Source organism: Antechinus flavipes, chromosome 2, assembly GCF_016432865.1.
Source record: "Antechinus flavipes isolate AdamAnt ecotype Samford, QLD, Australia chromosome 2, AdamAnt_v2, whole genome shotgun sequence".
NCBI classification, from domain to species: domain Eukaryota; kingdom Metazoa; phylum Chordata; class Mammalia; order Dasyuromorphia; family Dasyuridae; genus Antechinus; species Antechinus flavipes.
In genome coordinates this window covers 209,149,242-209,175,766 of record NC_067399.1, presented here as the reverse complement: position 1 = coordinate 209,175,766, position 26,525 = coordinate 209,149,242, and the positions used below count along the sequence as shown (strand labels likewise).

The 26,525-nt window shown below is 34.5% G+C and overlaps 1 protein-coding gene across 1 annotated transcript in view; it reads right to left on the bottom strand.

Moving 5' to 3' along the window:
• Positions 1-7,261: 7,261 nt before the first annotated feature.
• Positions 7,262-26,525, bottom strand: part of RASGRP3 (RAS guanyl releasing protein 3) — a 144,697-nt gene continuing 125,433 nt past the window's right edge. The window contains exons 16-19 of the mRNA XM_051976135.1: positions 19,620-19,656; positions 15,507-15,632; positions 14,098-14,462; positions 7,262-8,616 (exon numbers count right to left, since the gene is read on the bottom strand). Coding sequence (XP_051832095.1) covers positions 8,608-8,616; positions 14,098-14,462; positions 15,507-15,632; positions 19,620-19,656 — 537 coding nt within the window. The 3' untranslated portion in view covers positions 7,262-8,607. The remainder of the gene's footprint in view (positions 8,617-14,097; positions 14,463-15,506; positions 15,633-19,619; positions 19,657-26,525) is intronic.

The window sequence follows — 26,525 nt, the reverse complement described above, 5'->3', positions numbered from 1 at the left end:
TTTTGTGTGAGCTTTATTTGAATGATTAGTTATGATTAATGGAGTATTTTGAAACATTTGTTAAAAAAAATTAGAGATTTTAAGATTTTGCATAAGTACATTAAAAATCTTATGTATTTCCTTTAGTTGAAATTTATATAGCTCCCAGAAGTTTGCAAAGCAGTTTACATAGATTATTTGAATCTCCCAACGATCCTAGAAAATAGACACTGTAGTTTTTCTTTTCTCCATTTTACATATGAGAAAACCAAGTCTCAGAAGTTAAGTAGCTTTCTCAAGCTCACACAGCTAGCAGGTGGCTGAGAGGGGGATTTGCATTCCACTCTCTCTCACTCTAACCTCTTTTCCAAACTGTCTTCATCTTAATGATTTTCATTATAAATGATTATAAAGTGGTGCACTTAAAGATAATTATCAGAAGATTGAAATGAAAGTAGTTAAAATATTGAGTTTAGCTTTTAATATTAATATAATTCCATTTGATTGACTGGACCATGTTTGCCACTATTGTTTAAAAACACCAGTAAGAATTCTAACCCCTTTTTACTTTTAATACATTTCGTCTTCATGAGATATAATCAAATACATGTGTCACTTCATTTCCAGTCTTAATGATGACCTGTACCCATGTAGCTTACTTGGTCCACGTAGAAGAGATAAGCGATTCGTTTTTGATCCAGTACCTATTTTGATTGATAAGACTTTCTAAAATAGGATAATCTAATAACTGCTTTGTGGCCACTGGGTGTAGCTATTGATACATATGTCAAGCAAGTGTAATTATGATTATTTTAAGTATTTGTGTTTTCTCTCAAGACTTAAAATACAGTACACTACATTTTTCTTGAGTGGTTACAAATTGAAAAATATGAAGTTGTATGACTTGTGAAAAGATAGCATAACCTTAAGCCCTACATTGAGCCTCCAAAATTTTGGTTTTTCACTTTTTTCCACTAAATACTTAATATTGTATTTATAGTTAAAGGTTTTGCATTAGATAACTCAACTTTATTTCTTTCAGGTGCACTTATATTAAATGCAACACTCAACTGAGTTTACAGTTTTCTCCTTTCAGATACTACAATCTTCCCACTAAACAGAGTTTTTCTAACAATTAACATTTTTAAAGGATGATTTATCTAATTTTATGAATAAATAAGAAACTAACATGACAAACTATATATTACAGATGTGGATGACATTTAAGAAGAAAAAAGATCGATTTTTATTTTAATGGGTTGAAAATATTCATGTCTATAGCACCTTCTCAACAGAAAATGAATTATGTTCCTGTTATTTTCTGGTTCTTTTAATATTGCTCTAGTTCTCTAAAAATAGTCTATTCAGCCATCTCAAGGTCCAATTTTTTTTTGTCAAATTATTTTAATGTTGTAGAGTACTCATATTAGTATTAGGGAATAGTCTGAGGAGATTTACATTGGAGTGAATAACATTTCCATTAAAAATTACTCATGAGGAAACAAAAAGTACGTATTTCCTACTAGGAAGTCTTTGAAATGTGAAGCCTTAAATTTTTTTCTCTTGAACAAACATAAAACCAGGACAAGCTGAACCTTTTTGTTGGTTCTTTTTTTCCTACTAACACCAATGATTAAAACAGGATGCTAATATTTTATATGTAAATTATTTAAGAGTTAAGTCTGCTTGCTCTCTCATTTCTTATAACCAGTCTGAAATGTTGACAGCACTTCAGCATAATACCAATGCACATAGTAATAAACACTCAACAAAAATTTATTGAGTGATTAATGTAAGCTAATTCTAAGATAATAAAGTTCAGGCAATTTCAGGCAGTATCTTTAAGTATCATTTCATCCATATGTGGAAAAATTACTTAAACATTTTGATAATTAGTGTGTTCACATATTGGGATAGAGTAGTTCATAAGTTATCTTTCACTAAATAAATATGAATCTAAACGTTTAGAGCATCTAACATATCTCTGAGAAATGTGAATGTTTCTGATGATTTATTCTATCATCTGTTAACATATTTTAATAGCAAGTCCCCTCTCTTGGAGAAGGAGAAAAACTATTATAGAATCAGAGTTGGAAGCCTATATTGTCTAATCTGTATTTAAAAACAAAGTTTTTCAAAAAGGTAAAAAGTTGGGGATTTTTATATCCTGAAGTGTACAAGTATACCATCTGAGATTGTGTTTTATTTTCAACTATATTATATTTAGATTGTAAAACCAGTTTTTCTTGTCATTTTATGCTTTTGATTTTAGCATCATTGCTTCTTAATCAGACAATTAATTTTGGTTTTCGGCAGACAAATAATTAAACTGTATCTCTCAATACAAGTAAAATAGACAATAAAGTGAAAGACTTTTGAAGTATTTTGTCATGCACCATAAATCTCTTAGATGTAGCATTCACAAGGCAGAACTTTTTATGGCATTTGAATGAATTGTTTTCAAATGTCACAGAAAAGAACACATTTCACATGGGCTTGCAGTTTTATCCAGATACCTTCTACAAGTTGTTGGCACAAGAATGCTGCATAACAAAGCTTCTGTTTTTCTGCTTTGAATACAATTAGCATATGTTTGGAAATTAATTGTTAAAAAATAGATTGGCTATCTCTCATGTCTGGCATCTATTACCTCCTCAGTTTCATCTGTTCAGTTTGTTGTTAAAGGAAGAACTTATGTACCACCTTCAGTGGGGAAATATTTCCTGAATGCCCTAGTTGTTAGCTTTATCTTGCATGTTGGTTGGATTAGATATGCTAGAAGAAAAAAATTTATCTTAATAAAAGCCATCAGTTTGGGAAAGTCTGTGAAAATGATAAAAACATAGGAGCAGTTCAAAATAAAATCTCAGACTTTTGAGGGAGCTTATAAAAACTTGTATAAATTAGTGTCATTTTCTGAAAAAAGAGAGTAATGGCTATCCTTAATGTTTTTATCAACTATAAGATTCTATGGTTCCATTCTCCCTCTATCACTAATCATTAAAAAGTTACTATAGCTTCAAATTTTTAATAATTTTTACTTCTTTATGGTACTCAAGATAGGGTCATATTTTCAGTAACCATTCTTTGACTAAAAGTAAATGACAAAGTATATTGGTAAAAATATTGGGAAATTTGAATTTTAGTAACCTTTAGAAGTCCAATTCTACTGCAAACATTCTAGTCAAGCTCTCAAATAAAAAACAGGGCAACTAGATAACACACTGTATAGAGCACCCACCCTGGAGTCAGGAGGACATGAGTTCAAATCCAGCCTCTTACTAGCTATGGGATCTTAAGCAAGTTACCTACCCCCAATTGCCTCTCCAAAAAAAAAAAAAAGAGGAAAAATACACTAAAAGGAGTAATGAAAAAAACAAGAAGTATTAGCTATGAGTTCCATCTAATTCAAAACTAAACAAACAGATTTTTTGGAAACCTACAAAAGTATAGTTTAGAGACAATCCAAGAGAGGGAGGGCAAAATACAAAGTAGCCCAGTTACAGCAGATGATAGGCTTAGACCAGCAGCGTTTATGGGAAAATCGTTGGTCCCCTTCTGTGGCAGGAGATAAAGCCAAATCAGTGTCTAGCCCTGAACAATCAAGGGGATCTCTCCCTTATGCAGCAAGAAATAGACTAATCAATGTGTGCTGAACCCTTAACACAAAGATAAACAGCTTCTGCAAAAGATAGAACCTATGTTTAACCATCCAACTCAGGATCAAGCAGGGCCTATCCAAGGCATCTGAGTCTTTTGCAGCAGCGTTTAGCCAAAGCGCAAGCCCTTAATTCAGAAATTGATACTGAAAATATGAATAAACAAGAAAAATACCAAATACACACAATAAAAGCCTTAGACTTAGAAGGGCTCAAAGGGTAAACCTAGAAAAAGAGGTATCTTCACTAAGAGCCTCTGGAAAATAATAACCTGGCAACAAGAAAATAAGAGTGCCTGGAAGATATGAAATGAGATATAAAATGGAATAGCAAGGAAGAGAAAATGACAAGAATTAACACTTTCGAAAAGACAGTGGTGACTCTTAGCCAAGAACTGAACTCCCTAAAAATTGGAATGGATCAAACAGAAAACAAGGTCTCCACTAGAAAACAAATATTAAAACATCAAAAGATTTTAAAGTTTTAAATGTAAATTATGTATTATTAAAAAAGAGTTGACTTAGAAAACAGATTAAGGATAATCAAAGAATCATCAGACTACTTAAAAATTATTACCAAAAAGAAAAAATCTGAAGTACTCTTATTTCTTTTCTTTTTTTTTTCAAGTACTCTATTTTAAGAAGTCATAAATAAATACTGCTAATGGCTATTAGAACCAGAAGCCTAAGTGAAAATAGAATCCAATGGTTATTCCCTTACAGAAACTCCAAGGTGAAAACTCTCAAGAATATCACAACATAAATCCAAAGCTTCAAGTTAAAAAGAAAAAATAATTGAAAATAGTCATAAATTCAAGTACTAAGGAGCAGAAAGGCATAAGATTTGTTTAGTTGTTGTATATATCTCACCTATAGAATGTGAGCTCTTCAAAGATAGACCCATATCTCAAAAGAAACAATTAGCAGGGTTTCAAGTAAAAATAATTGATCTGAAGTCAAAAACAAGTATGATAAGGGTAGGAGAGTGGGGAGGAGAGGACTTGTCAAAGTACTTTAAGTAAAGTAGACTACCAGATATTCCTGATGAAAAGTCCATAATTGATTAATGCAAATCCAGCTATATAACTAGTCTTAGTTTAACACAGATTTCTCTGGTGAACAGAGCAGGCTTTCATTCAGAAAGGCATGCAGAAGGCATAATACTAGGGCACACAAAACACATTTTCAAAAGAGAAGGCATCATGAGAGATTTAAGAAAACAACTAGCAGCAATAATAGTTGGGTTCAAATAATGTGCAGAGACTAGAAAGAGTATGATCCCAGGGAAGTTGAGGAAATAGGGAACCTTAATGTAGAGAGAGCTGCAATATAGGACTGTGTCCTATAGGCACAAATCAATAGACTAAATTCACATTGCTTGAATATGACATTGATGATAGATGGAAGAAAGGAATATTTAATCCTCATCCACAAAGGGGCATGGCAATTGTCATGTTTCATTGCAATAACTTGTTTATCCCAATAAGTAGGTGTACTTTGGGCAAAACAACACATAACAGATTATATTTAGCTTTTCTTTTTATTAGAAGGCAAATATAAATTTTCTATTTAAATGACTTGATTATTTCTTTTTATTGGCTTTTTTAGTTTTCTGTAAGTTTTCTTTTTTTTTAATGAATCCTTTTCACATGTCTATTCCTATTCATTAATATGAATTTCATTCTAGTTAAAAAACAAAGTAAAAAATGAAAGTTTCCAAACTTCTTAAACATAGGATCACAATTCTTTATGGGGTTTCCTAACTGAATATGGAAGTTGTGAAATTATGATTTGTTAGTAAATGTTTGATTGGTATACCTATTTTATATACCTCTGTATTTGGAATCATGTATAAATTTCTCATGTGAAAAGGGATTACAAGTACAAAAAGTGTAAGAATCCCCGTACTAAAACATGCAAACTGCTGCTTTCCTTAAGTGTTTGTAAATTTAGGTGCTTATAGACCCATAAGAATACTTGTTTTGGGGGGCAGATAGATGGCACAGTGAATAGCACCAACCCTGGAATCAGGAGGACCTGAGTTGAAATTTGGTCTTAAATACTTCCTAGCTGTGTGACCTGAGCAAGTCACTTAACCCCAATTGCCTCTGACAAAATAAAAAACAACTTGTTTTTATTTTTATCCAAAGAAACAAACAATTTTCTTCAATTTTCTATCTTCAAATATTTTCAGTTCAATTAAATCTATTATATACATTGTAAAAAAATTTTTTTAAATAATTGAAACTACTAAATCCATATTGTTATTGGTAAGAAAACAACAGCAAAATATTGCCTTCCTAAAGTGATAAAGAGAAATGGAGTTTGTTTTTTTTTTACATTGTAAGCATTAAACATTAATGTTGTTTAGTGTGTGAGAAGAAATATGGCATAATAGAGAAGCAGCTTATGAGTCAGGAAAACTTGGCTTCAAGCCTTACCTCTGAAACATACAGTATGACGGGGTAAGTCACTTTTCAGTACTACTAAAGCAACTCTATACTTTTTAAGTTGTACAGCAGATGGCAATTTACATGGATTGAGGAAGTTTCCTCACTGAGTTGCCTATACCAATGAAATCCCAGGTACAGTTTCTCCAGCATATATATTAAATTAATCAGCTGTAGTTCTTTTTCTTAAAAGGCATTGAAACTGTCCTTGAGACTTGACTGGCTCAGGGGCTAAGACCTGCTATATTGATGTCTTGCTGAAAATCTGAGAACAATAGGCCACAAGGAGCTCCAGCTCTCTTTGTCTAAGATCATGGATCAACTGCATGACTAACCCTGAGGAGAAATGCTCAACTGAATTAATATGGCATTTTCATTGAATATCGTTGTTAAATATCCTTCTCTTTTCTATGAGTAGAACTTTAATTAACTGCTAAAGACATTCCACATATGGAATGTCTTCATTCAATCATGAACCTAAACTCCCAGAGTAGCCTGAGTGAGATCATTGTCTGGACAATAATTACTTTTCACCCATTTGATTCTATCCACTAGATTAGACCAAATTTTCTTAGTGATTATAGTTCCATTTAGTAGACTGCAATGTTCTAAAATTTGATGCAATTAGTACAATGTTGTCTGAAAACAGAGCATTGGAAGGACTCAACACTTATATAAAACCATTCTTCCAGATGGATATTTTCCCTAAAAGTAGCAAATACTATTAGCTTTAAGTCATTTCTCTCTAGTTTGTTTTTCTTGATAAATAAGAGTCATCAAGCAGGTCTTAGCCAAGATGATTCAATAAAACAATGCTGCATTTGGTATCAGAGAACGTTGGTTTGAATCTATTTTCAAATCAGCTATTATGTGCAACCTTGAGCAAATTCCTCAGCATATCTCAGTTCTCTTCTAGATCTATGATCATGTGATTTTATGATTCCTTACTGTCTTGGTAAACAGTGTATTCTCTAATTTTCAAAGCCAATCATGTGGTTCTCTTCCTAGGCACTTGGAACCCACTTTCCCCAAATTCAGTCTCAAAAATAAATTAACCTTTAGTTCTTTTAGATCATTGACAATTATAGTAATTGAGATACAGTGCTTCACATATCTCAATGTCCATAATTACTCAAAGATTCATGATGGTGATGATTAATGAGGATCAACTCTCTCCCAAGACTAGTTTTTATTTATGGGGGTTACATAATCAGTTACAAAAAAAGAACACTGAGAATCGTCTTTGTGACCAAGAGTTCTCTTTTTTTAGCAACAAGATTCCTGGAAGAAGAAAAAAGTTTGCTTTCATTGTTGTTGTTTTGTCTGTAGCTATGATTTTTTTTTTCCTCAAAATTGATTGTCTAAGACTGGAACATTTCAGTAGTTACAAAATAAAAAGGAACATTTCTAAATCAAGTCTAATGGATCAAACAGTTAATTTTCTACCAAAATAATCATTATTTTTATAACGGACTAAGTATGTTTAGGGAGTTCTTCCAGACCATATCTTTGATTTTCCCAGAGGCTTCAGATGTTACAACTTAAGTGAAATAAATATAAAAAAGGACAAAGTAAACTTGTTGCCTGTGACAATGAGTGCATAGAGGAAATGGTGAATTCTGTGTTTTGCTGGGTCTGTTCTGGGGTTATCCAAAGAGGAAGAAAAAAGTTCTGGTGCTTGGCAAAATGAGTATTATGGGGTGAAGTATTCCACCCAGAGTCATAACAGGAGTGGAGTGGAAGGGTTTTATGTCCAGAACCAAAACTTAGAGTGTGCTGACACGTGTTCCTTCTGCAGATAGCAATAATTCAATTTAGCACTTATTTAGCAAAACAATATGGGGGAATAGAAGGCTACCAGATCATGGGTTGACTTCGTAATCCAGGCAGCTGTCCATCTCATGAACTCTTCCGTGGTGCTTTCCTGTCCCTCTCCCTCTTTTGACGATGGCCTTTCCAATAGTAATCTCTTCTACTACTGGGGGCCTTGCTATTCAAGGTCTCTTCCTCACCCCTCTCAAGCCCACCAGAATTTGATTTGTCACTTACCCCAGGCATCAGATACCAGTTAGACTTCTTCAACTCAGAGATTTGACACTTGTTTGATCTCTACCCACATTAAGTTTATAAAAATGATAAGATATTTTCACAGGAAAAGAAAAAAACAAATACATTCAGTTTAGAGAATGGGTAGAACATGCACAAAAAGCATTCTTTTCGCCCACAGACAAAGAAAGAAAAAACAAGAGTGTTAGAGTTGGCATATAGCAGTCTTCATTGTTTCTGAAATGCCTAACATCAGTCACTGGGGGAAGGGGGAGAAATAAATAGTACATTGACTTTTGTGCTGCACAGACAGGGACCTTCCATCACACTCTTGGGACGGAATGACCTGAGAAGTTCACAAGGCAGGAATATTTTTTGATCATTTTCCCAGACTAGAACATGGTCTTCATGATTCTTCATCTTGCTTTATACAACTGCCAAGTTCATTAGACATTCATTTTCCCCATCCAAGGGTCAGCCATCCTGCAAACCAAATGAAACACTGATTACATCAGTGAAATTTAATGGAATAGATTTTTTTTCCTGAAAATTTGTAAAAATAATGAGTTTTGAAGAAAGATATATTTGAATGCTCAGGATAATACTGGTCTCAAACATAGATGCTTGATTTTGATCAGTTTTTTTTCAGTTACTTCCATGATAATTAGGAATTGGGAAAAAAAAAAAAAATCAATGCTCTCACTGGTATAATTGAGAAAACTCCCCCCCAGCTACCTGTTGTTCAATTTTTCAGGCTTATGTGACTCTTCATGACCCCATCTGGAGTTTTCTTGGCAGAGATACTAGTTGTTTGCCATTTCCTTTTGCAGATGAGGAAAGTGAAGCAGAATTAAGTGATTTGACCAGCTAGTAAGTGGCTGAGGCTGAATTGAACTCATGAAGATGCATCTTCCTCACGTCAAGTCCAGCACTCTATCCAATGTGCCACCTAGCTCCCATTTTATAATCTTAAGAGAGCTGCCTAGAATATGATGATTCTGAGTGACTTGCCCAGGATCACACAGTCAATATGTATCAGAGGCAGGACTTCCATCTCAATATTCCTGACTTCTTGAAGCAAATTTTCTAGCCACCAAACTATCCAATGTTATAACTAGACAAATTCCTAGGAAACAATTATAGTTTCTTGCTTTGAAAATGCTATGCAGTTAAATGCACCTCCCTTACTCTCAGTATATAAGGAATAGGCTTAGGGAACAGAATGCCATATACATTGTCAGAATGGATCACTAGGAAAGCTGATTTTATTTAATTCTTTTTTTTCTTTTTTTTTTTTTTATTACAAGAGAAGGCTTATTGAAAAGTGTATGCATGGAAATAATTAGTGGAAGACCATTATTTAACATACAACAATAATTGTAATTATATACAATAAACCAGTAATAATACTAATAATACATAGTTATAAACATTTTTAAGAGAAAAAAGTGAGACTTTCACACTTTCCACATCACTACTACCCTCTACTCAAATCTAACACATCTGGGAAACTATCAGGTGACTGAATGACCTCCAGGGTGAGATGTCCAGATCCCCACAAAGTAACAAATATTTGCAAACCAGATTACTCCTCACCATTCAAAGACCCATTTCCTCTGATTTGTATACCCCAAGGTTTAGTAGAAAGTATCCTTTTCAACAAAGCTATCGTTAAAGGATGTTGAGCTTATTGAATATCAGGGCAAAGTCACTGAATAACATATTTCTTTTTATTTGAAATATTTTGAGAAGAACAAAAACAAACCAAAGATCTCTTCCCAAACTGTGTTGAAGGCAAAATCAATAAATCTCACACCAACCTGATAAATAAAAGGACATCTGTCTGGCTGAGAGAAAAAGCAAGACGAATTCTCAGACATTTTAAAATAAACAGGCTCAACTTAGATCAGGGAGGCAAACACAAAGAAGGCCAACAAAGAGAAGGGTGGGGACAAAGGAAAGAGCAGACAACAGAGCTGTTTGTATGATCAGACAAAGGAGACTGCACATTCAAGACTAACTTGTTTGTTCCTGCTGGTGAATACTGACGATGTTTTGGGGAGTTCAAGTATTTTACACATTGATTATTTCACATCATAGGATATTCAAGTCTATTTAACAAATACTTATTAATCGCTGGGCCTGTGTGCCAGGCACTATGTTAGCTCTGAGGAGACAAAGACAAAAGACAAAAATGAAATAGTCCCTTCTTTAGTTGAAAGTAACTTTTCCCATCTAAAAATATCATTAGTACAAGAGAACTTAATTTTCAGACAGGGAAACTAAAGATCAAAGATGTTCAAGAGTTTGACCAAAGTGACATATTCTAGAATTAGAATTTGAATACAGGTCTCAGTACCTAATTTGTTGACTTTCTACTTTACCATTCTGGCTTCCAACAATGATATGTTCTCACTTAAAGGTAAGCCCATGGGTGGTATGGAAGTTCTAAAGTTATCCTCAAAGAATATTGAATAATGAGAGACAGTATTGAATCATGGTTAGAGTTATGGGCTTAGAGTCAAGAAGCCCTAGATTATCCATTCCACAGATATCAGAGTATCTGTCTCTGATATTAGCTGGAATAATCAACAGTATTTAGTAACTGTCTGCTATATGTCAAATACTTCATAAAGTGCTGGAGATAGAAGTATGAAGAATGAAAATAATCCCATTTATGAGTGCTTGGTTTTTCTGAGTTTAAGTTTTCTCATCTATAAAACGGGGCTAATAATATCCCTAATGGCTACCTCGCAAAGCTTCTATGTGAAATTCCAATAAGATGATGTATAAAAAGAAAAAACTTCACAAATATTAAAGCACTCTAGAAATGCTCATAAATATTATTCAGTGCAATTTGGAAGGAGGTCTCATGCTGGGCCATATAGATCTGATCTTCATTTTTATCAGGGTCTCAAATGAAGCCAAAGGAAATCTGTATCAAATTTGACATGAAGCTGAAAGAGACAACTAGCCATTTGAAGCATTTTAAAAGACCCTAACAAGCTTGATTGAAAATCAAAACTGAATAAGATAAAATTTAACAGGTACACCAGGTTTAATGACCTGTATTTACATTTTTTAAAAAATCTAATACATACGTACAAGATGGAGGAAGACATGGCTTAACTGCAGCTAATGTGAAAAAGAGTTGGAGATTGCAGCATGATTGCTTAAAAGCTTTAGGTAAACAAGCTGAATAGAAATTTCATGTCCAAATTAAGGGAGGCAATATTCTTAACATAGTCTATTGACCAGGCTATATCCAGAATACTTGGCTTAATTCTGGTAGCCATAGTTTAAGGACATTTGACTAATTGGACTGTGTCCTAAAGAGAGGAATAAGGATGAGAAAGGATCTAGAAATCAGAAAATAACAGAAAATCTTCAAAAAAAATTTATTATTTTTAGAATATCTCAAAATTTGAGAGGATTCCAGGAATTTTATTGAAAAGGAGCCTCCAACATTATTTTTTAAATTAACTCCAGTCGTTATGAGAGCACCTAAATGATACAATGGATAAAGTGTTGGGCCTGGAGTCAGAAAAGACCTGAATTCAAATTTGATCCCAGGCACTTAATAGTTACATGACCCTGGGCAAGTCACTTAATGCTATTTATCTCAGTTTCCTCATTTGTAAAATGAGCTGCTAAAGGAAATGGCAAACCATTCTGGTATTGCCAAAGAAAGCCCAAATGAGGTCACAGGGAGTCTGAAACAGCTGAGCAACAAAGAAGGAAACATACGATTACATTCATTTTTGAAAACCTGTACATTTTTTTTTTTCATAAAAGCTGCTCATATCACATGAGAACAGGTTGAAAAGATTAGCCCTGTTTAGCTTAAAGAGAAGACAATCAGAGAGGACACCTGTCTTCAAATATTTCAAGGACTATCATATGAAAAGTTGTTTTATTCTCTATTTTTTTCCAGAAAGGAGAATTAAAACTCATTGGTGATGGAAGTTATACAAAGGCAAATTTTGTCATAAAATAAGAAAGTACTTGATAACAACTGAAACCATTTCATGAATTCATTGAATTTCTTTCTTTACCAAAAAGAAAAGAAACAAAGAAAAGAAGCATTTTATCATAACATTGTTCAAGGAAACATTACCTTATCTTTCACCAGGCATGGGTTTTTGAGAGCATCCTTACTTAAGTGGGAGATTGGGTTAAAAATAATAGCAAGCTCTTATCTAGTGTTTTAAGTTTTGCAAATAATATCTCCTTTCTCCCTAGCTTTGCCACTTATTACTTGTGAAACCTTGCCATACAAACTCTCTTAATCTCTTAAAACCATGTGACTTAAGCTCTGGTTCTTAGTTTACTCATTCATGCAATGGATTTAAACTAAATGGCCTCACAACTTCCTTTCAATTTTAAATCTGTGGTCCCTCTAGAACCATATTTTATTGGATGGTATTTTGTTGGATGATAAAGCCAACGGTCCTCCCTTACTATTCTTTATGCAACAGACATCATACTCTAGGAATAATAACCTAATTTCCCTCTTTTTTCTTTATCCTTTGTGATTTTTTTTTATTGATTATCTTCTCTATGTTCTTCTTGTATTTATTGTTCAATTTAAATTTCCTCATGGAAGAATGATTTTTATGTGCTTCACCTTTTGTGGATGATTTAGGAGCAATCCTATATTGCAGTGAGCTGACCTAGACATTTCAAAGTCTTTCCTTCCTGTTAGATTCTCTGAAAGCTACCTCTTATTTTTACAGGATGTTCAAATCTGCTATGTCACTAAAAATCCTCTTTGGGAGGGTAAGTTTCCCAACTGCCCCTACTTCTGCCCACCACCACCCATCTGTCAACATAAACATTTACTATGTATTAGACACTGGAGAGACAAAGATAAAAATGAGTGTCTCTGCCCTCAATAAGTGCCCTATGTGAGCCCCTTGTCCTGGACCATTGCCCCCTCCAGATACCATGACCTGCTTCTCACCTGGTTAACAATCTGTTTACACATATTGGTTTGGAGAAAATATTAAAATGCACTTAGTAACCAGTATTTACATAGGACCATAAAGTTTGCAAAGGGCTTTGTATATGTCACATCATCAAATCTTCAAAATGACTCCAGGAGTTAGTTTTATCTTTCCTACTTTGCACTTAAAGAAACCAAGCCTGAGAGAAGTTAACTTGCTAAGGTTCATACAGTTTGTAAAAGTCTGAGGCAAGATTCAAACTTGAGTCCTCCTCATTTGAAATTCAACATTATCAGTTGAGAATAAGGTTATTGCATAAAACCAACATGGCTCTTCCTAGAAATATGCTTGATTAAAAATCCTCTAGCCCAATACTCTCAGAATTCAGGGAAGAAACTGAAGCTCAAAGAATAACTTATTCAAGGATAGACAATAAGTGGGCAAAGAGATTCCTTATAATCTCATTACTCCAAGCTGCCACCATATGAAAAATATAACTAGCACCTGGCTTGGTATTAGGGCAACTTGGTTTACATCCTGCATTTGCCATTTGTTTATTAACTTTAGCAAGTCACTTAATCTCTCTGGGTCTTCATTTCCTCATCTGGACACTGAAGAGCTTGGTTGGACATGGTGGTGCCTGATTATAATACCTGCTACCAGGGAGGTTGAAGCTTGTAGATCTGTTGAACCTAGGATTGCTTAGCTGCAGTGCATTAAGATGAGTCCCAAATAATAAGAGGTGAGGGGGAATGGGCCATCAGGGTACCTAAGAAGGAATACCTGGCCCAGGTTGGAAATGAAAAAGGTCAATTAAGCTCCAATGCCAAGCAATAGTGGGATCAGCCTCTAAGCTTTCCTGTACTTCCAGTCTGGATGAGACAAAGAGAGCCAATCTTAATTATTTTTCATTTTTAAGGACAAAATAAAATAAGAGATGGCCACGGAGGTCTCTTCTGGCTTTAAGATTTATAATCCTACAATTTTAATACCACTTTTATACCTCATCAGCACCAACCTCACATTCTTGGTTAGCTTCATTGGTGTCTGCTCCATTCTGGTCCAGTTCATACTCTGTGCTCTGGCTCACCATGTTCTTGGTGACCTGCCCCCCAGGGTTCTCATTCTCCCATCGGGCAAAGCCTTTGTCCTTTCCAGCTTTACCATGGAACTTGGATTTCATTTTGGGAAATGTGTGAGATCCTGAGTCGCTCCATCCAGACTCAGACCACATGGGCTCCGTTTGAGTGGCCTGACTGGTGGTGGCTCTCTGAAGGCGCACGGAGATCTTTCGGGAAGAGCCTGTCACCAAGGTTATGGCTCGGCTATCCAGATCCTGATGTCCAGCAGCAACCCCAGGGAAGTCAAACACCTCATCCTGAACTGTAAGGGGAAAGGGGTCTGGTGTTATTTAAAAACAGAATCACAGAATTATAGAATTGTAAAGTTGGAAGGGACCACAGTGGCCATCTAGGCCAACCTATCCAGAATAAAGAATCCAGCCTACAGCCCATTTGGCAAATGGTTCTCCAGCCCTTTCTGGTAGTCCTTCAATGAGAAGGAACCTATCATTTATGAAATTTGCCTCTTCCATTTTCTGAATTGAGTTAGTCTGTTTCTTCACATCAAGCCTCAATTTGTCACACATTGTCAAAGTTGCTCCTACTTTCACCCTCTAAAGATAAACAAAGCACATCTGATCTCTAGTTTTAATTCCACAGATATCTGCCCCTTTCTCACTATCCTCTCCTCTTTCTTGAGCTAGAAATCTACAGTTCCTTTGATTGCTCCTCATAAGACATGCTGATTCAAGACCCTTTACAATCCTGCAGGCTTCCTTTAGATGCTTTCTAGCCTTTACCTTGCATCCCAGCAGTGAAGACATTAAAAATCATACTTCAAAGTTTCAATACCTCTCTCCACAGCACTGGACCACAAAGCAATATCAGGCTGCCAATTACTAAAAGGTTACAATATACTACTGTTATTCTAGACTAGGAATTCATAACATGAGATCTGTGGGTTTTTTTAATATTTTGAAAACTCTACTTTTGTAATTCTATGTATTTTATTTTAAACATTAAAAAATATTGTTCTTAGAAGGTGCTTGTAGTCTTATCAAATTGCCAAAGGTGCCCAAAACACACACACATACAAAGCTCCTATATAAGAGCTCCTGTTGTGGAATATTGGTCTGAATACGAGCTTCTTCTACAATGATGTCTCTTTGAAAGGATACACACACACACAATATAAAGGTATGTATTGGTATATACTGATAAAAATGATCACTAAATTATTCTCTATGAGCTAATTTGGGGAGAGAAGTATAGCCTACATGTACAGTATTATTTTTTTCATACTACTGGAATCTGAGTGATTGAATAGGCTTAGATTTAGAGACCAATAGAAATAGAAGAATACTACCTGGCGGCAATGATGGGCTGCCTGGAAGAGAGCCATGACCACTTCCCACGGAGGTCCCCCTTGCAAATTTCCTGCATGCCAGCACAAGAAGGTCTTTGCATTGCTTGTGACAGTTGGCTCCACAATCTATAAAGTTACAACATGTATATTTCATTCTTTCATTCAACAACCCCTTACTTAGCACCCACAGTACAGTAGACACTGGGAACATAAAGGCAAAACCAAAAACATTTCCTGCTTTCAAAAAGATTATGTTCTACTGGAGAAAAGAACATGTACATCAATAAGTAAATATAAAATAAAATTTTAAAGTAAATGCAGAGTAATATGGAGGAGGAGCAGCCCTCTTCATGGAAAAGGAGAAGGGAGGAGATAAGGACAGCATCATCTAAGCAGTAGCTCTCAATCTGTGCTTTGAAGGAAGCTAAGGATTCCAGGAGGTAAAAGTTAGGGAAAGTAGAATGTCAACCATGAGGACCAGCAAGCAGGGTGATTTGGCTGCAATTAAAGTGTGGGAAAGGGAGTAATGCGCAGGGAGCCCAGAAAGACAGATTTGTAGCATGACCCCTAGTCTGCTCTGACATCACTGGGCCCTACTGAGCCATAGGGCCAAAGAAAGCAGGAAGTTTGCAAGCTCCCTTGCACACTTCATTGTTCAAGTACCCCACACTTTTTATTGTCCTTGAGTGTAACCAGAGCCAAATTACCAGCATCTCTGCTACATACCCAAGAGCATTATGGATGAGACTAACCCACAATTAGTGCAACAAGAAAGGGATGTTTTGTATATCTCCCAACTTCTCTTGAATAACAATTAACAGTAATAACTATAATAATAACTTGGCATGTATATATTTTATGTATGTGTTCCTATGCATAGTTTCAGGCTTTCCCAGGACAAGAACTGGATCTCTGTTGCCTTTGCATCTTCTTATAGGATATTCTCGCTTTTTCCTTGCTACGTAGGGAAGCTCTTAAGTATTGATTGATTAGCTAGATATTCTTCCAAATAAAGGCAGAAATAGTGATAATGAATCCCTGTTTTATACATTCACTTAAGAAACCAAATAAGATATTGCTTCAATAGAAATAGAGGTACATTAACTCATTTCTTTGAGATCAGTGGGTTTTTTGTTGTTTAGTCTTTTGGGATTTTCTGGTCAAAGATGCTGAAGTAGTTTGCCATTTCTTTCCACAAGTCATTTTATAGATGAGGAAACTGAGGCAAACAAGGTTAAAAGACATGCCCAGGCTGACACAGCTGCGAAATGTATGAGAGCAGATTTGAACTGATGGAGTTGAATTTTCCTGATTTCAAGCCCAACACTATTCACTGTTGCACTAATTAATAATTTATTCAGTAAACCTAGTGCCTGAGTTAACACTCCACTGAAGACATATGTAACCCATTCCCCATGATTAACTTGCCAAAAATTAAATATGATATATATGCACATTCCTGTGCATGTTTATGTGGACTTCCTTTAAGAGGTCTTTTCTTATATGTCCCCCCTTGCCAGATGTTAATACCCTGATGTATTTATGTTGTACATAACCTGTGCAAAAATTTGTGAGGCAACAAGGTAGATAGAGCATTGGAACTAGAGTCAGAAAGACGAATTCAAATCTAACCTCCTACACTTATTAACTCTATGACCCTTGGTAAGTCAATTAACTTCATTTATTAAAAATGAATAATAATCATAGGACCTACCATTTAGGGTGGTTATGAGAACAAAATGAAATAATATAGTAAAAAAATTTTTCAAATCTTAAAGGACTTTATAAATTCTATTTTTACCTATAAATCTTATATTCTCCCTTTTAAAGTCTCTTTGTCAATCTGGAAAAATTATTGGACCCCTTCTCTGAATGATGTTTTCAAATGTATTAAGTAAAACACATGTGATTACAAATGAAATCATTCATATGGCAGTATGAATCATCAGCTTCCAGAAAAAGCCAAATATATAATATATAAGCCAAAAACAATCCTGAAATTAAAACGTGCATGAATACCAGCTTAAGAACCTTATGTTATACAAGATATTTGGGGACAAGGACAATCTCATTTTTGTCTTTTTATTCTGAGCCCCTGCAGTAAGCCATTCAGAAAGATTTAATCAATCAATTAAAGGATTGATTAAAGGGTCAAGGGAAAGAACAAAATTAAACTGTATAGTAGCATTGGTACTCAAAAAAATGGACACAATTCTATAGTTTGAAAAAAGTAAGTACAAATAAAGAGAACTTTGTGGTCCTCATCACATTCCTTTAGGTAGGTACTATAAATACTATTGTCCCCAATTTGTAGATGAGGAAATTGAGACTTAGAGAGATTGTGATTCCTCCATTATCAAACAGCTAGGAAAATATTAGAGCAAATTAAAGTCCAAGTCTCTGCTGACTTATCTCCAACATTTTTCCCATCCCACTATGGTGCATTTCTAAAAACAATGATTCTTATTAAGGACTGTTAGTGATTCCATGAAGGTGAAAGGTGTTATGGATTTGGGATTTCATACAGTCAGGGAAATTCCTAGAATGGAAATTCTCCTCACTGATTGAAACTCTTTGGCAACATAAGGGTCTCAGAGAGTTCTTTGGAATACTGAAAGGTAATGTGATGTTTTAAGCTAATGTGTGTCAGTGGCAAGGCTTGCCCTCATGTCTTTCTGACTTTAATGTCCCTTTTATATGCTTTATTCCATGCCGCTGTTCACATATGATATATGCAGCATATTAAATCACGTATTAATATGCATGCTATATGTATATTGTTTTCATTGATTGAACTGGAAAGATATTTTACAGAACCAAGTTTTTCAATAAGATAATCCATAAATCAGGTTTATTTGATTGAAAAGAGCAAATGAATTTTTGGTTTTCTCCCATCCTTTTTCTATTATCTATTTAATTTTTGCATTTATTGTTTACTTTGTCCTATTATTATATATATTATATGTTACTTGTCATATATATTAGTTAATCTATATTAATGGCAAAATGGATAAGATTACTGCATATCATAGGTATGAAAATGTATTAGTTTTTTCCTTTAAAAATATTTGATATCCCATATTTTCTGTCCCATTTGCTCAGTACACTTAAACATAAACATAAAATCTCATTGATGATAATCAAGTAAAGCTTAGAGATAGGTATACAATTTATGTGGCTTGTAGAAGTAGGTTACTGAGAGGCAGAGTATTGTTGTAGTGATGGAGGGAGGATTGGTTTTGTGATCCAGAAATGTGTTAATGGCACTCAGACATTTATGACATATATTATAATGGGCAAGCCATTTAACTTCTCATCTGTGTAATGAACTTAATAAAAACTATGCTACATACAAAGCTGTCATGTGAATTAAACAGGATAATATTTATAGGACATACATAAACAGGATAATATTTATAGGATTCAACTCTTCTAACTCTCTCCCTCCAAAGTCCTTGATAGCCTTTCTCCTGGTCCATTATATGAGGAAAATCGCAAGCAATATTTCATTTAACAGCACGTGCACATTTACCCGCTGATCATCTTTTCTACAGTTTTACAAATGGACATGGATATTCCACTCCCTTCAGATACTGAAGCATAATAAAATCAACTTTGTATGATTGACATGCCTGAATGGCATAGATCAATCTGCCCTCCTGGCCATACTCATTGAAGAAATTTCAAGTGTCCCTCCATGGCCATCCATCCTCTTATCAGTTCTGTCTCCTCTCATTAGAAAGTAAATTCTTTGAAGGCAGAATCTGTATTTGCTTTTCTATTTGCATCACAGCACTTAGCACAATGGTTGGCCCATAGTAAGTGATTGACAAATGCTTCTTTATTCACTCATTGGCATCAAACTGAATCCTCTTGGAACACAGCATCTGGCAGTTCCCAAAATTGTCTGTACCTGTCAGGCACCTGGCAGACAGCAGGGCTCTAGGTACCAATAGCCAAAATACTCACTCTTGATGCCAGAGCATTTTGTTTGGATGAACAAATTATACCCCTGCCAAAACATAGCAATCTTGGGATTTTATTGGCAATTTAAAACAACAAGAACAGCAGCTTGCCAAGAAAAAAGCATACAACCACTTTTTCTTTACCTACCTTTGCATTTATATCCTTGCTTGATTATGCCCCAGAGCTGCAATGAAAGACAAAATAAAATCAGGGAGTCAGAAAGGAAAGCTGGAATGGAAACAAGGTCACCCAAGAGGAAGTACCAGGAGCTTCTAAGCACAAACAGGATGTATGTAGCTGTTTTAACACCCTTCCTGTCGAGAGAGGACTCACTCCCCTCCTATTCCGTGTTATTAATGTGTCTGCCTTTCCACAACTTCTCCAGCACTTTGTTTCCATCTTTGCTAATTTGTAGTGCATAAAAGTTTATAATTCACATTTTTCTTTTTGTTATCAATGATTTGGAACATATATTCATATGGTTTTTGATCATTTTCAATTTTATTTGTTCATTGCTTGAGATTGCTGAACTTTGATTAACTCCCATAACCTTATAGTATCTTTCATAGTATACCCTTTTCTGCTTATACTTTTTAGTATACCCAGTATACGCAGCAATAGCTCCTTCCTCAACTCTTATTAATAGTTAATATCTATGCCATTCATTCTCATTTAATATATACTATGTCCTATAATTTGTTTTAGGTCCATGCCACCCAATGGTATCTTTTTCTCATATGTCTTTGTATTCCCAAAGTCTAACAAAGAACACATGTTGGGCAAATATTTACCAAAACCTTGCTAATGATAATGTTTTATTGGATGCCCAAATCACAACTAATTTCAAATTATATCCCTCACAGTAATATTAAGAGCTCAAAAGTAAAAGTATGAAAGTTTTTCTTTATATCCCTAGTGCCTGATAGTTGCTTAGTAAGTATTGATTTAAGCTGTTGGAGAAAGTATTTTGTAAAATTCCATAGAATTTTGAACTTCTGCTCCCTAAAATGATTAGGTAGTTCGTTAATTATAACTTTAAATAACTAAGATGACAGAGGTCCACTAGAGTAGTTAGATTTGAAGATTTTAACCTGGGTTCAAATTCAGATCTGCTTTTTTTCTGTGTAACTTGGAAATCATATCCCTCCCTGGGCCTCAGTTTTCTCATTTGTAAAATAAAAGCATTGGACTGCATAAACTTTAAAGTCCCTCCTAGATCTAAACTAAGTATCTTGTGAGATTCAAAGCACTATAAAAATACCAGTTATCATTATAATAATAATAATTATTATTATTATTAATCAACATTGTAGATTTCTTTAAGTACCAGGTCTAAAGTCTATGGTAATGACTTTTTTCTCTGAACCTTCTATTATCCTTCTGCTAACCTCTAGCAATGTTTATAGAGCAACACAGAAGTATGCTAGTAAATGTGTAAAAATCTTGAACTCCCAGAAAAAAAATTATAAATTATTAACATTTTCATAAGTCTCACCTATTAATGCAATAAAACAAGCCATGATTTGTAGCAACTGTTGATTTCTGAAATGTAATTGCTTACAAAAATTTACTAAGTTGGAGTACAAGCAGACTCAGCTGAACTCTTGCAATATTTCTCTCCTTTCTCATATCAAAGAATGATAAGGGGAGGGACAAAAAAGGACAGTATCTGAAATTTAAAATGTAAAAAAGAAACATATGATAAAAATAAATTATATATATATGTATTTTTTTAAATTTAAAAATCAGATTTTACCTTGCTAAGAATTGGTTCCATTATACACTTGATTTGGCCCTGTTTGATCAAAAGCCAATTGTCTAAAAGGATCTTATTTATCTTGACATACTGATCATGTCATTTCCAAGAAAAGTGAGAAAGCACTATAGTCTACTAATCTTAATCTAACACTAACATAATATTATCCATTCTTCTGTCTCTAGATAGGATTCTATCCTATCTGTTCTACAATTCTGCATACCCTTACCCTTTTATATCTTCAGTAGGATTCAAAAGTCACTGCATTTTTTGAAAGGTAAAACAAACATTTATTCTAATTTTTAAAGTGTTTCATTTTGCATAAAGACCACCAAAAATAAATCCCATAATCACAGATTATCTGAACTGGAAAAAAATTTAAAGGTCATTTAGTCCAAATTTCATCTGATTAAGAATCTCTTCTATTGTTCTAATCAATAAATTTTTATTAAGCCACTAATGCCTTTTATTATATGTTAAGTGCTCCTCAGATTTGGGTAGAATTCATTCAAAAATTTGGGATGGAAGAAAACATAAAAGTAATGGAATTCAACCCTTTTAGTTTAAAATGGGGAAACTGAGGTCCACAGCATTTAAGTGATTTGCCCAAGCTATTGCAGGAAGTAAGAAAAATGGCTGGAATTCAAACATAGGTACTGACTGAGTCAAGACCCAACATTTTTGAGACTGATCCAAACTGCCCTTAAATTCTGAAATTCTTCCTAATGTTCAGCTCTTTGTTAGAGAAACAAAAGCAAACAAGTAAAGTTAGTTCCCCAGAGTCATACAATTAAATATCTGAGGTCAGATTTGAAAGAGAAATTTTCCTAATTCCAGGACCTACATTTTATTCACTGTATCAATTACATGTCCTAGATTTCAATACCAGGCTTAATCGTATAGACATTATTCAGGCAATGGAAACATCCTGAAGACCCATCAGCATCTTTATCAAGAAAACCCCAGTGGAGCCTAAAAGTTGGACATGACTAAAAAATGACTAAAGAAATGTAGATAAAATTTAAAAGGGAATCCTATGGTTTGTTTTTTGTTTTTTGTTTTTCAGAGAGACTTGATTCTTAAACACATGCCAGCATACTCATGGGCTTATTCTTTACTAAAATCCACAAACTGCTCTTTAACCATCCTTTTCCATCATATACTTATAATACGTACTGTTCTTTCCCATTTCGTCACCTATGTTAATACCATTTACTATGACTGTAATGTCCTTCCTTCAGTCCATTGCAGAGACCATTACTTCTCAAGACAGCCCATTTTACTTTGTGGTAATTTTAATTGTTAGAAAACTCTTCTTTAGATCGAATTTAAATTGGCTGATCTGCAGAGTCCAGTCTGTGTCCCTGTTTGAGTCCTCAAGTCCAAAAAAATCAAATCAAATCCTCTTCTTCATGACAGGCTTTTAAATACTTAAAGACAGCTCTCTCTCTCTCTCCCTCTTTTACTCTTCAGACAAAATCCATAGTCAATTCTCCTGGATCCAAATTATACTGCTTACCTCTGGGTAACCAATTTGTTACCAGTTTGATAATGCCTTTCCTAAAATGGTACAACATACAGTATATATCCTAGGAAACGTTCATTAGGAAAAATAGTAGCTTTGTCTCATACTGAGTTATAAGTTCATTTTTTGAGACTGGCAATCTACCATGGATTTTATTTCATTTCATATTTGTCTTTTGTGACAAAATAGCAGATATATCACTGCTCCTCCTTTCTACCCTACCTTGCCTGGTGGAAAAAAGGAGCCAAAGAAGGAAGCAGCTAAAGGTTTGTTAATGTAAACTAAATGAGTTTTGTTTACCATTGCCTTTGTCAACAGCCTTTCCATTGAACTGAGAATTCACAGAGATACAAAATTATGGGAAGAACACACACTGCTCTATTTTTAGTTTCTGAGTTGTTTCTCTCGGATTTTAGAAACTAAGTTCAACTGCATATACAGTCAGAGCAAAAAGAATGATCAAGTCAATTCTATAATTTAACCAATTATCGGGGATTTGTTCATCTATTTTAGTAGCTACTATACATATTGTCCACAGCTGCTCACTAGCTTTCAATTTTTGGAATGGATTTTAAACATCAACCTTAACTCACACTTCAGATGTCTGGGATTCTTGTTTGACACCAAATCTCTATCATTCAGGGAGGAGTTAGACTACAGATTCACTTGCGAAAAATAATAGCCATCAATCCTTTTGCTATAGTACTTTGAGACTTTCAAATTTAAGCCTTTCTCTCCCCAATCATTATGATGATGACTGATGAGTAATCAATCAAACAACATTTATTAAACATCTCTTATGTATCAGGTGCCTGCTCTGTGCTAGACACAAGGAATTAATCTTCTCTCAAGAAACAAATTCTGCATTCTAGTAAATAAAATTTGATTCAAAAAGTAGGAGAAAATGTAGGCCAGCAAAGGAGAATTAAATTAAATATGAATAACAGACCATTAAAAGTGCATCAAATTTATGGGATTTTTAATGTCTACTTGATCTCTTTCCTGGGAATTAGGCAAAAAGAAGCTCTTTTTACCCTAATTTTTAGTAATGGTAGAGAGTTCCCTTTCAGAAATATACTAACAATTAAGGTTATTTTCTCTAGAATAGGGATTCTAAACCTTTTTGCCTTTGGAATTATTTAATTGTTGTTTTACCATATATGATAGAATCTGGATTCTTCTTGTGAGATATTTTTATTGCACTATTATGCAACCTAACATTTTTATGACAGAAATGCAATGAGGAATAATGGATAGAAAGCTAACATTGGTAGTACAGAAGTCCTTAGGTCAAATTCTACACAGACAGACTGTATGACTCTAAGTAAATCACTTTTCCTCAAGCATATAGATATATAAAATAGGTATACAAATCAAACATTTACTGATAACAAATCACAATTTCACAACTCTCATATTCAGTAAAAAGACTCCATATGGGATTACAACTCATAATTTAAGAAGTTTTGCTCCAGGCTATAACAGTGTCCAAAGCTACCCAAGAAATTGATGTGCCAGTTTTATGTTTCCATCTTTCATCTTTTAAAAAATATTGTGATTTCATCTATGTTGACAGGCAGCAAGCTTTATTAAACATTTATTATATATTGGATCCTATGGTAAGCACTGAGGATTCACATACAAGTAAAAAGAAAAGCATTCCTTGCTTTCATTGAGCATACTTTCCCACCACACAGATTTCCTGGATTTCATCATCTCCAGCAACTCATCATTCTGCAAGATGAAATCAACTCTGAAACTTTCACTTCTCCAGATCATTTCCTACCCTAGTTACAGGATTTCATTATGCTGGGTAAACCTCTTCTTCCCTTCTGTCCCCCCTTTCCCCCCCCCCCCATCAACCTCTTTTCAGCATTTATAGGTTTTGTTTTAGGCTAGATTTATTTGTGCAGCAATAATATATCACATAGACTTTTCTTTGTCTACTCACTGTTTAGAATGATGCCTGGCACTTAAAGAATATTTAACAAATGTCTATCAACTCTAATTCTGATAACACACAAAAAGTTGTAAAGTTAGATTTGGGTGTTATGAAAAATTTTGATTTTTTAAATTTCATTTTGTTAATTATATTATTTAGGGAAAGAGATCAGGTCCATTTTTCCTATTTAGAAAATTGAGCTCACTGAAATCTATGCTGTGTATTATAAAAAATAAGATGAGGCCTCAAACATTCTTCAGGGGAAAAAGCCAAAAAAGAGAGTCAAGGCTTCCCAAAGTAATTTGACTTACTTTATTTAAGAAAGGGATTCTAGTAAGGCAGACTCTATAGGTATATAAATCTCCCCAATCAATTAATCTACTATGAATTTTCCAAATGTAGCTCAATCTGTAACTTTACATAGTTTGCCTATAGAGTCTGTTTCACTGTTTGTTTCCTTAAGAAATATATAAAATTAAAATTCTGTTACACTTAACTTTATTCCACTTTTATGACACTAAAAGAACCATGAGATTATGAATCTGTCTTTAACTTTCATTATATAAAAAGTGTGATGTTGTAATATGTGAAATATCTGTTTCTCAGTTATAATTTTCACTATTAAAGTTTTTTTTAATTTCCCCAAATATCAGGATTAGTTTTTGGTTTGGGTTTTTTTAAGTCTTTAATCATTATAATTTAATGTTTAATCATTATAAAACCTAGAGTTTCTACTTCTATAATTCCTTCCTTGCGCTAGATTTATTTGTGCAGCATAATATATCACATAGACTCAAAGAGGATAATATGGAGGGGAAAGATAACCTAGAAGCATGATTGCAAAGAGCAGAAAGCATCAAGGGGGATGAAACAATGTGCCCCTGAACTCAGAGGGAATGCACTAGTGGGAGATGGGGTCCAGCACTGATAAGGCTATTCCAATGTGAGAAGACCCCTTTTGTCAAGGAATAAGAAAGCAGTCTAAAGATCCAGAGGCAGAGTGGGGAAGAAAAGGAAGCATAGTCCCCTTGGGGCTAGTCCTCAGAAGGAAGGTCTCTGAAAGGAACTCATCAATGGCAGAAACAGCAGCATACTTCCAGCATAGATGGCTTCCAATGAGGTATTCCTCTATCAATACAAAGTAGTCCTTGCTTTGCAATCTCTATTTAAGAGAGTTGACAGAGGCTTTGAGAGAGAGAGGACTTAGCCAGAGACAGGCATATGTCTGGTGCAGGATTTGATCCTAGTACTATCAAGATCAGCTCTCTAGCTACTACACTGCTTCTCTATCATAGAAATGTTAAGAAGTGTGTACATTAAAATCTCAAAAAAAGAATCCAATTAAAGTGGTGGAAAATAGAGCTAGTGCTTTATCCCTTGCCTTTCCTTGAAGTCTAGCAGAGACTAGATGACCCTTTATCAAAATGTTGTAGGAACAGTGGAGAGGATTCACTTTCAGGTACAAATTGGACTAGTAGTGTCTGAAGCCATTGAACTAAAAGATACTGGAAAGATCTAATTTATCATATTTTCCTGTTTAAATGTGGGCAGATGGAGGTAGTTATAAAGAGAAAAGGGCCTTGGGAATGAGGGAAAAGGTGAGAGAAAGATAAGGAGGTTCAGAGAAAGAGGAAGCTGAGAACAGAAGAAGGAAGCGTGGTATAGTCCAACAATTCTTAAAGTTTCCAAACTCCCTGGAGTTTCCCAGATTCTTTTCTGGAGGTTCACAGTCTCAATATGTTTTTCATAATACTAATATGCTAGCTACATATCAAAATGCTTCCTTACTTTTTCCAACTACAAATCTGTATGAGGCAGAATTTTCTTCAT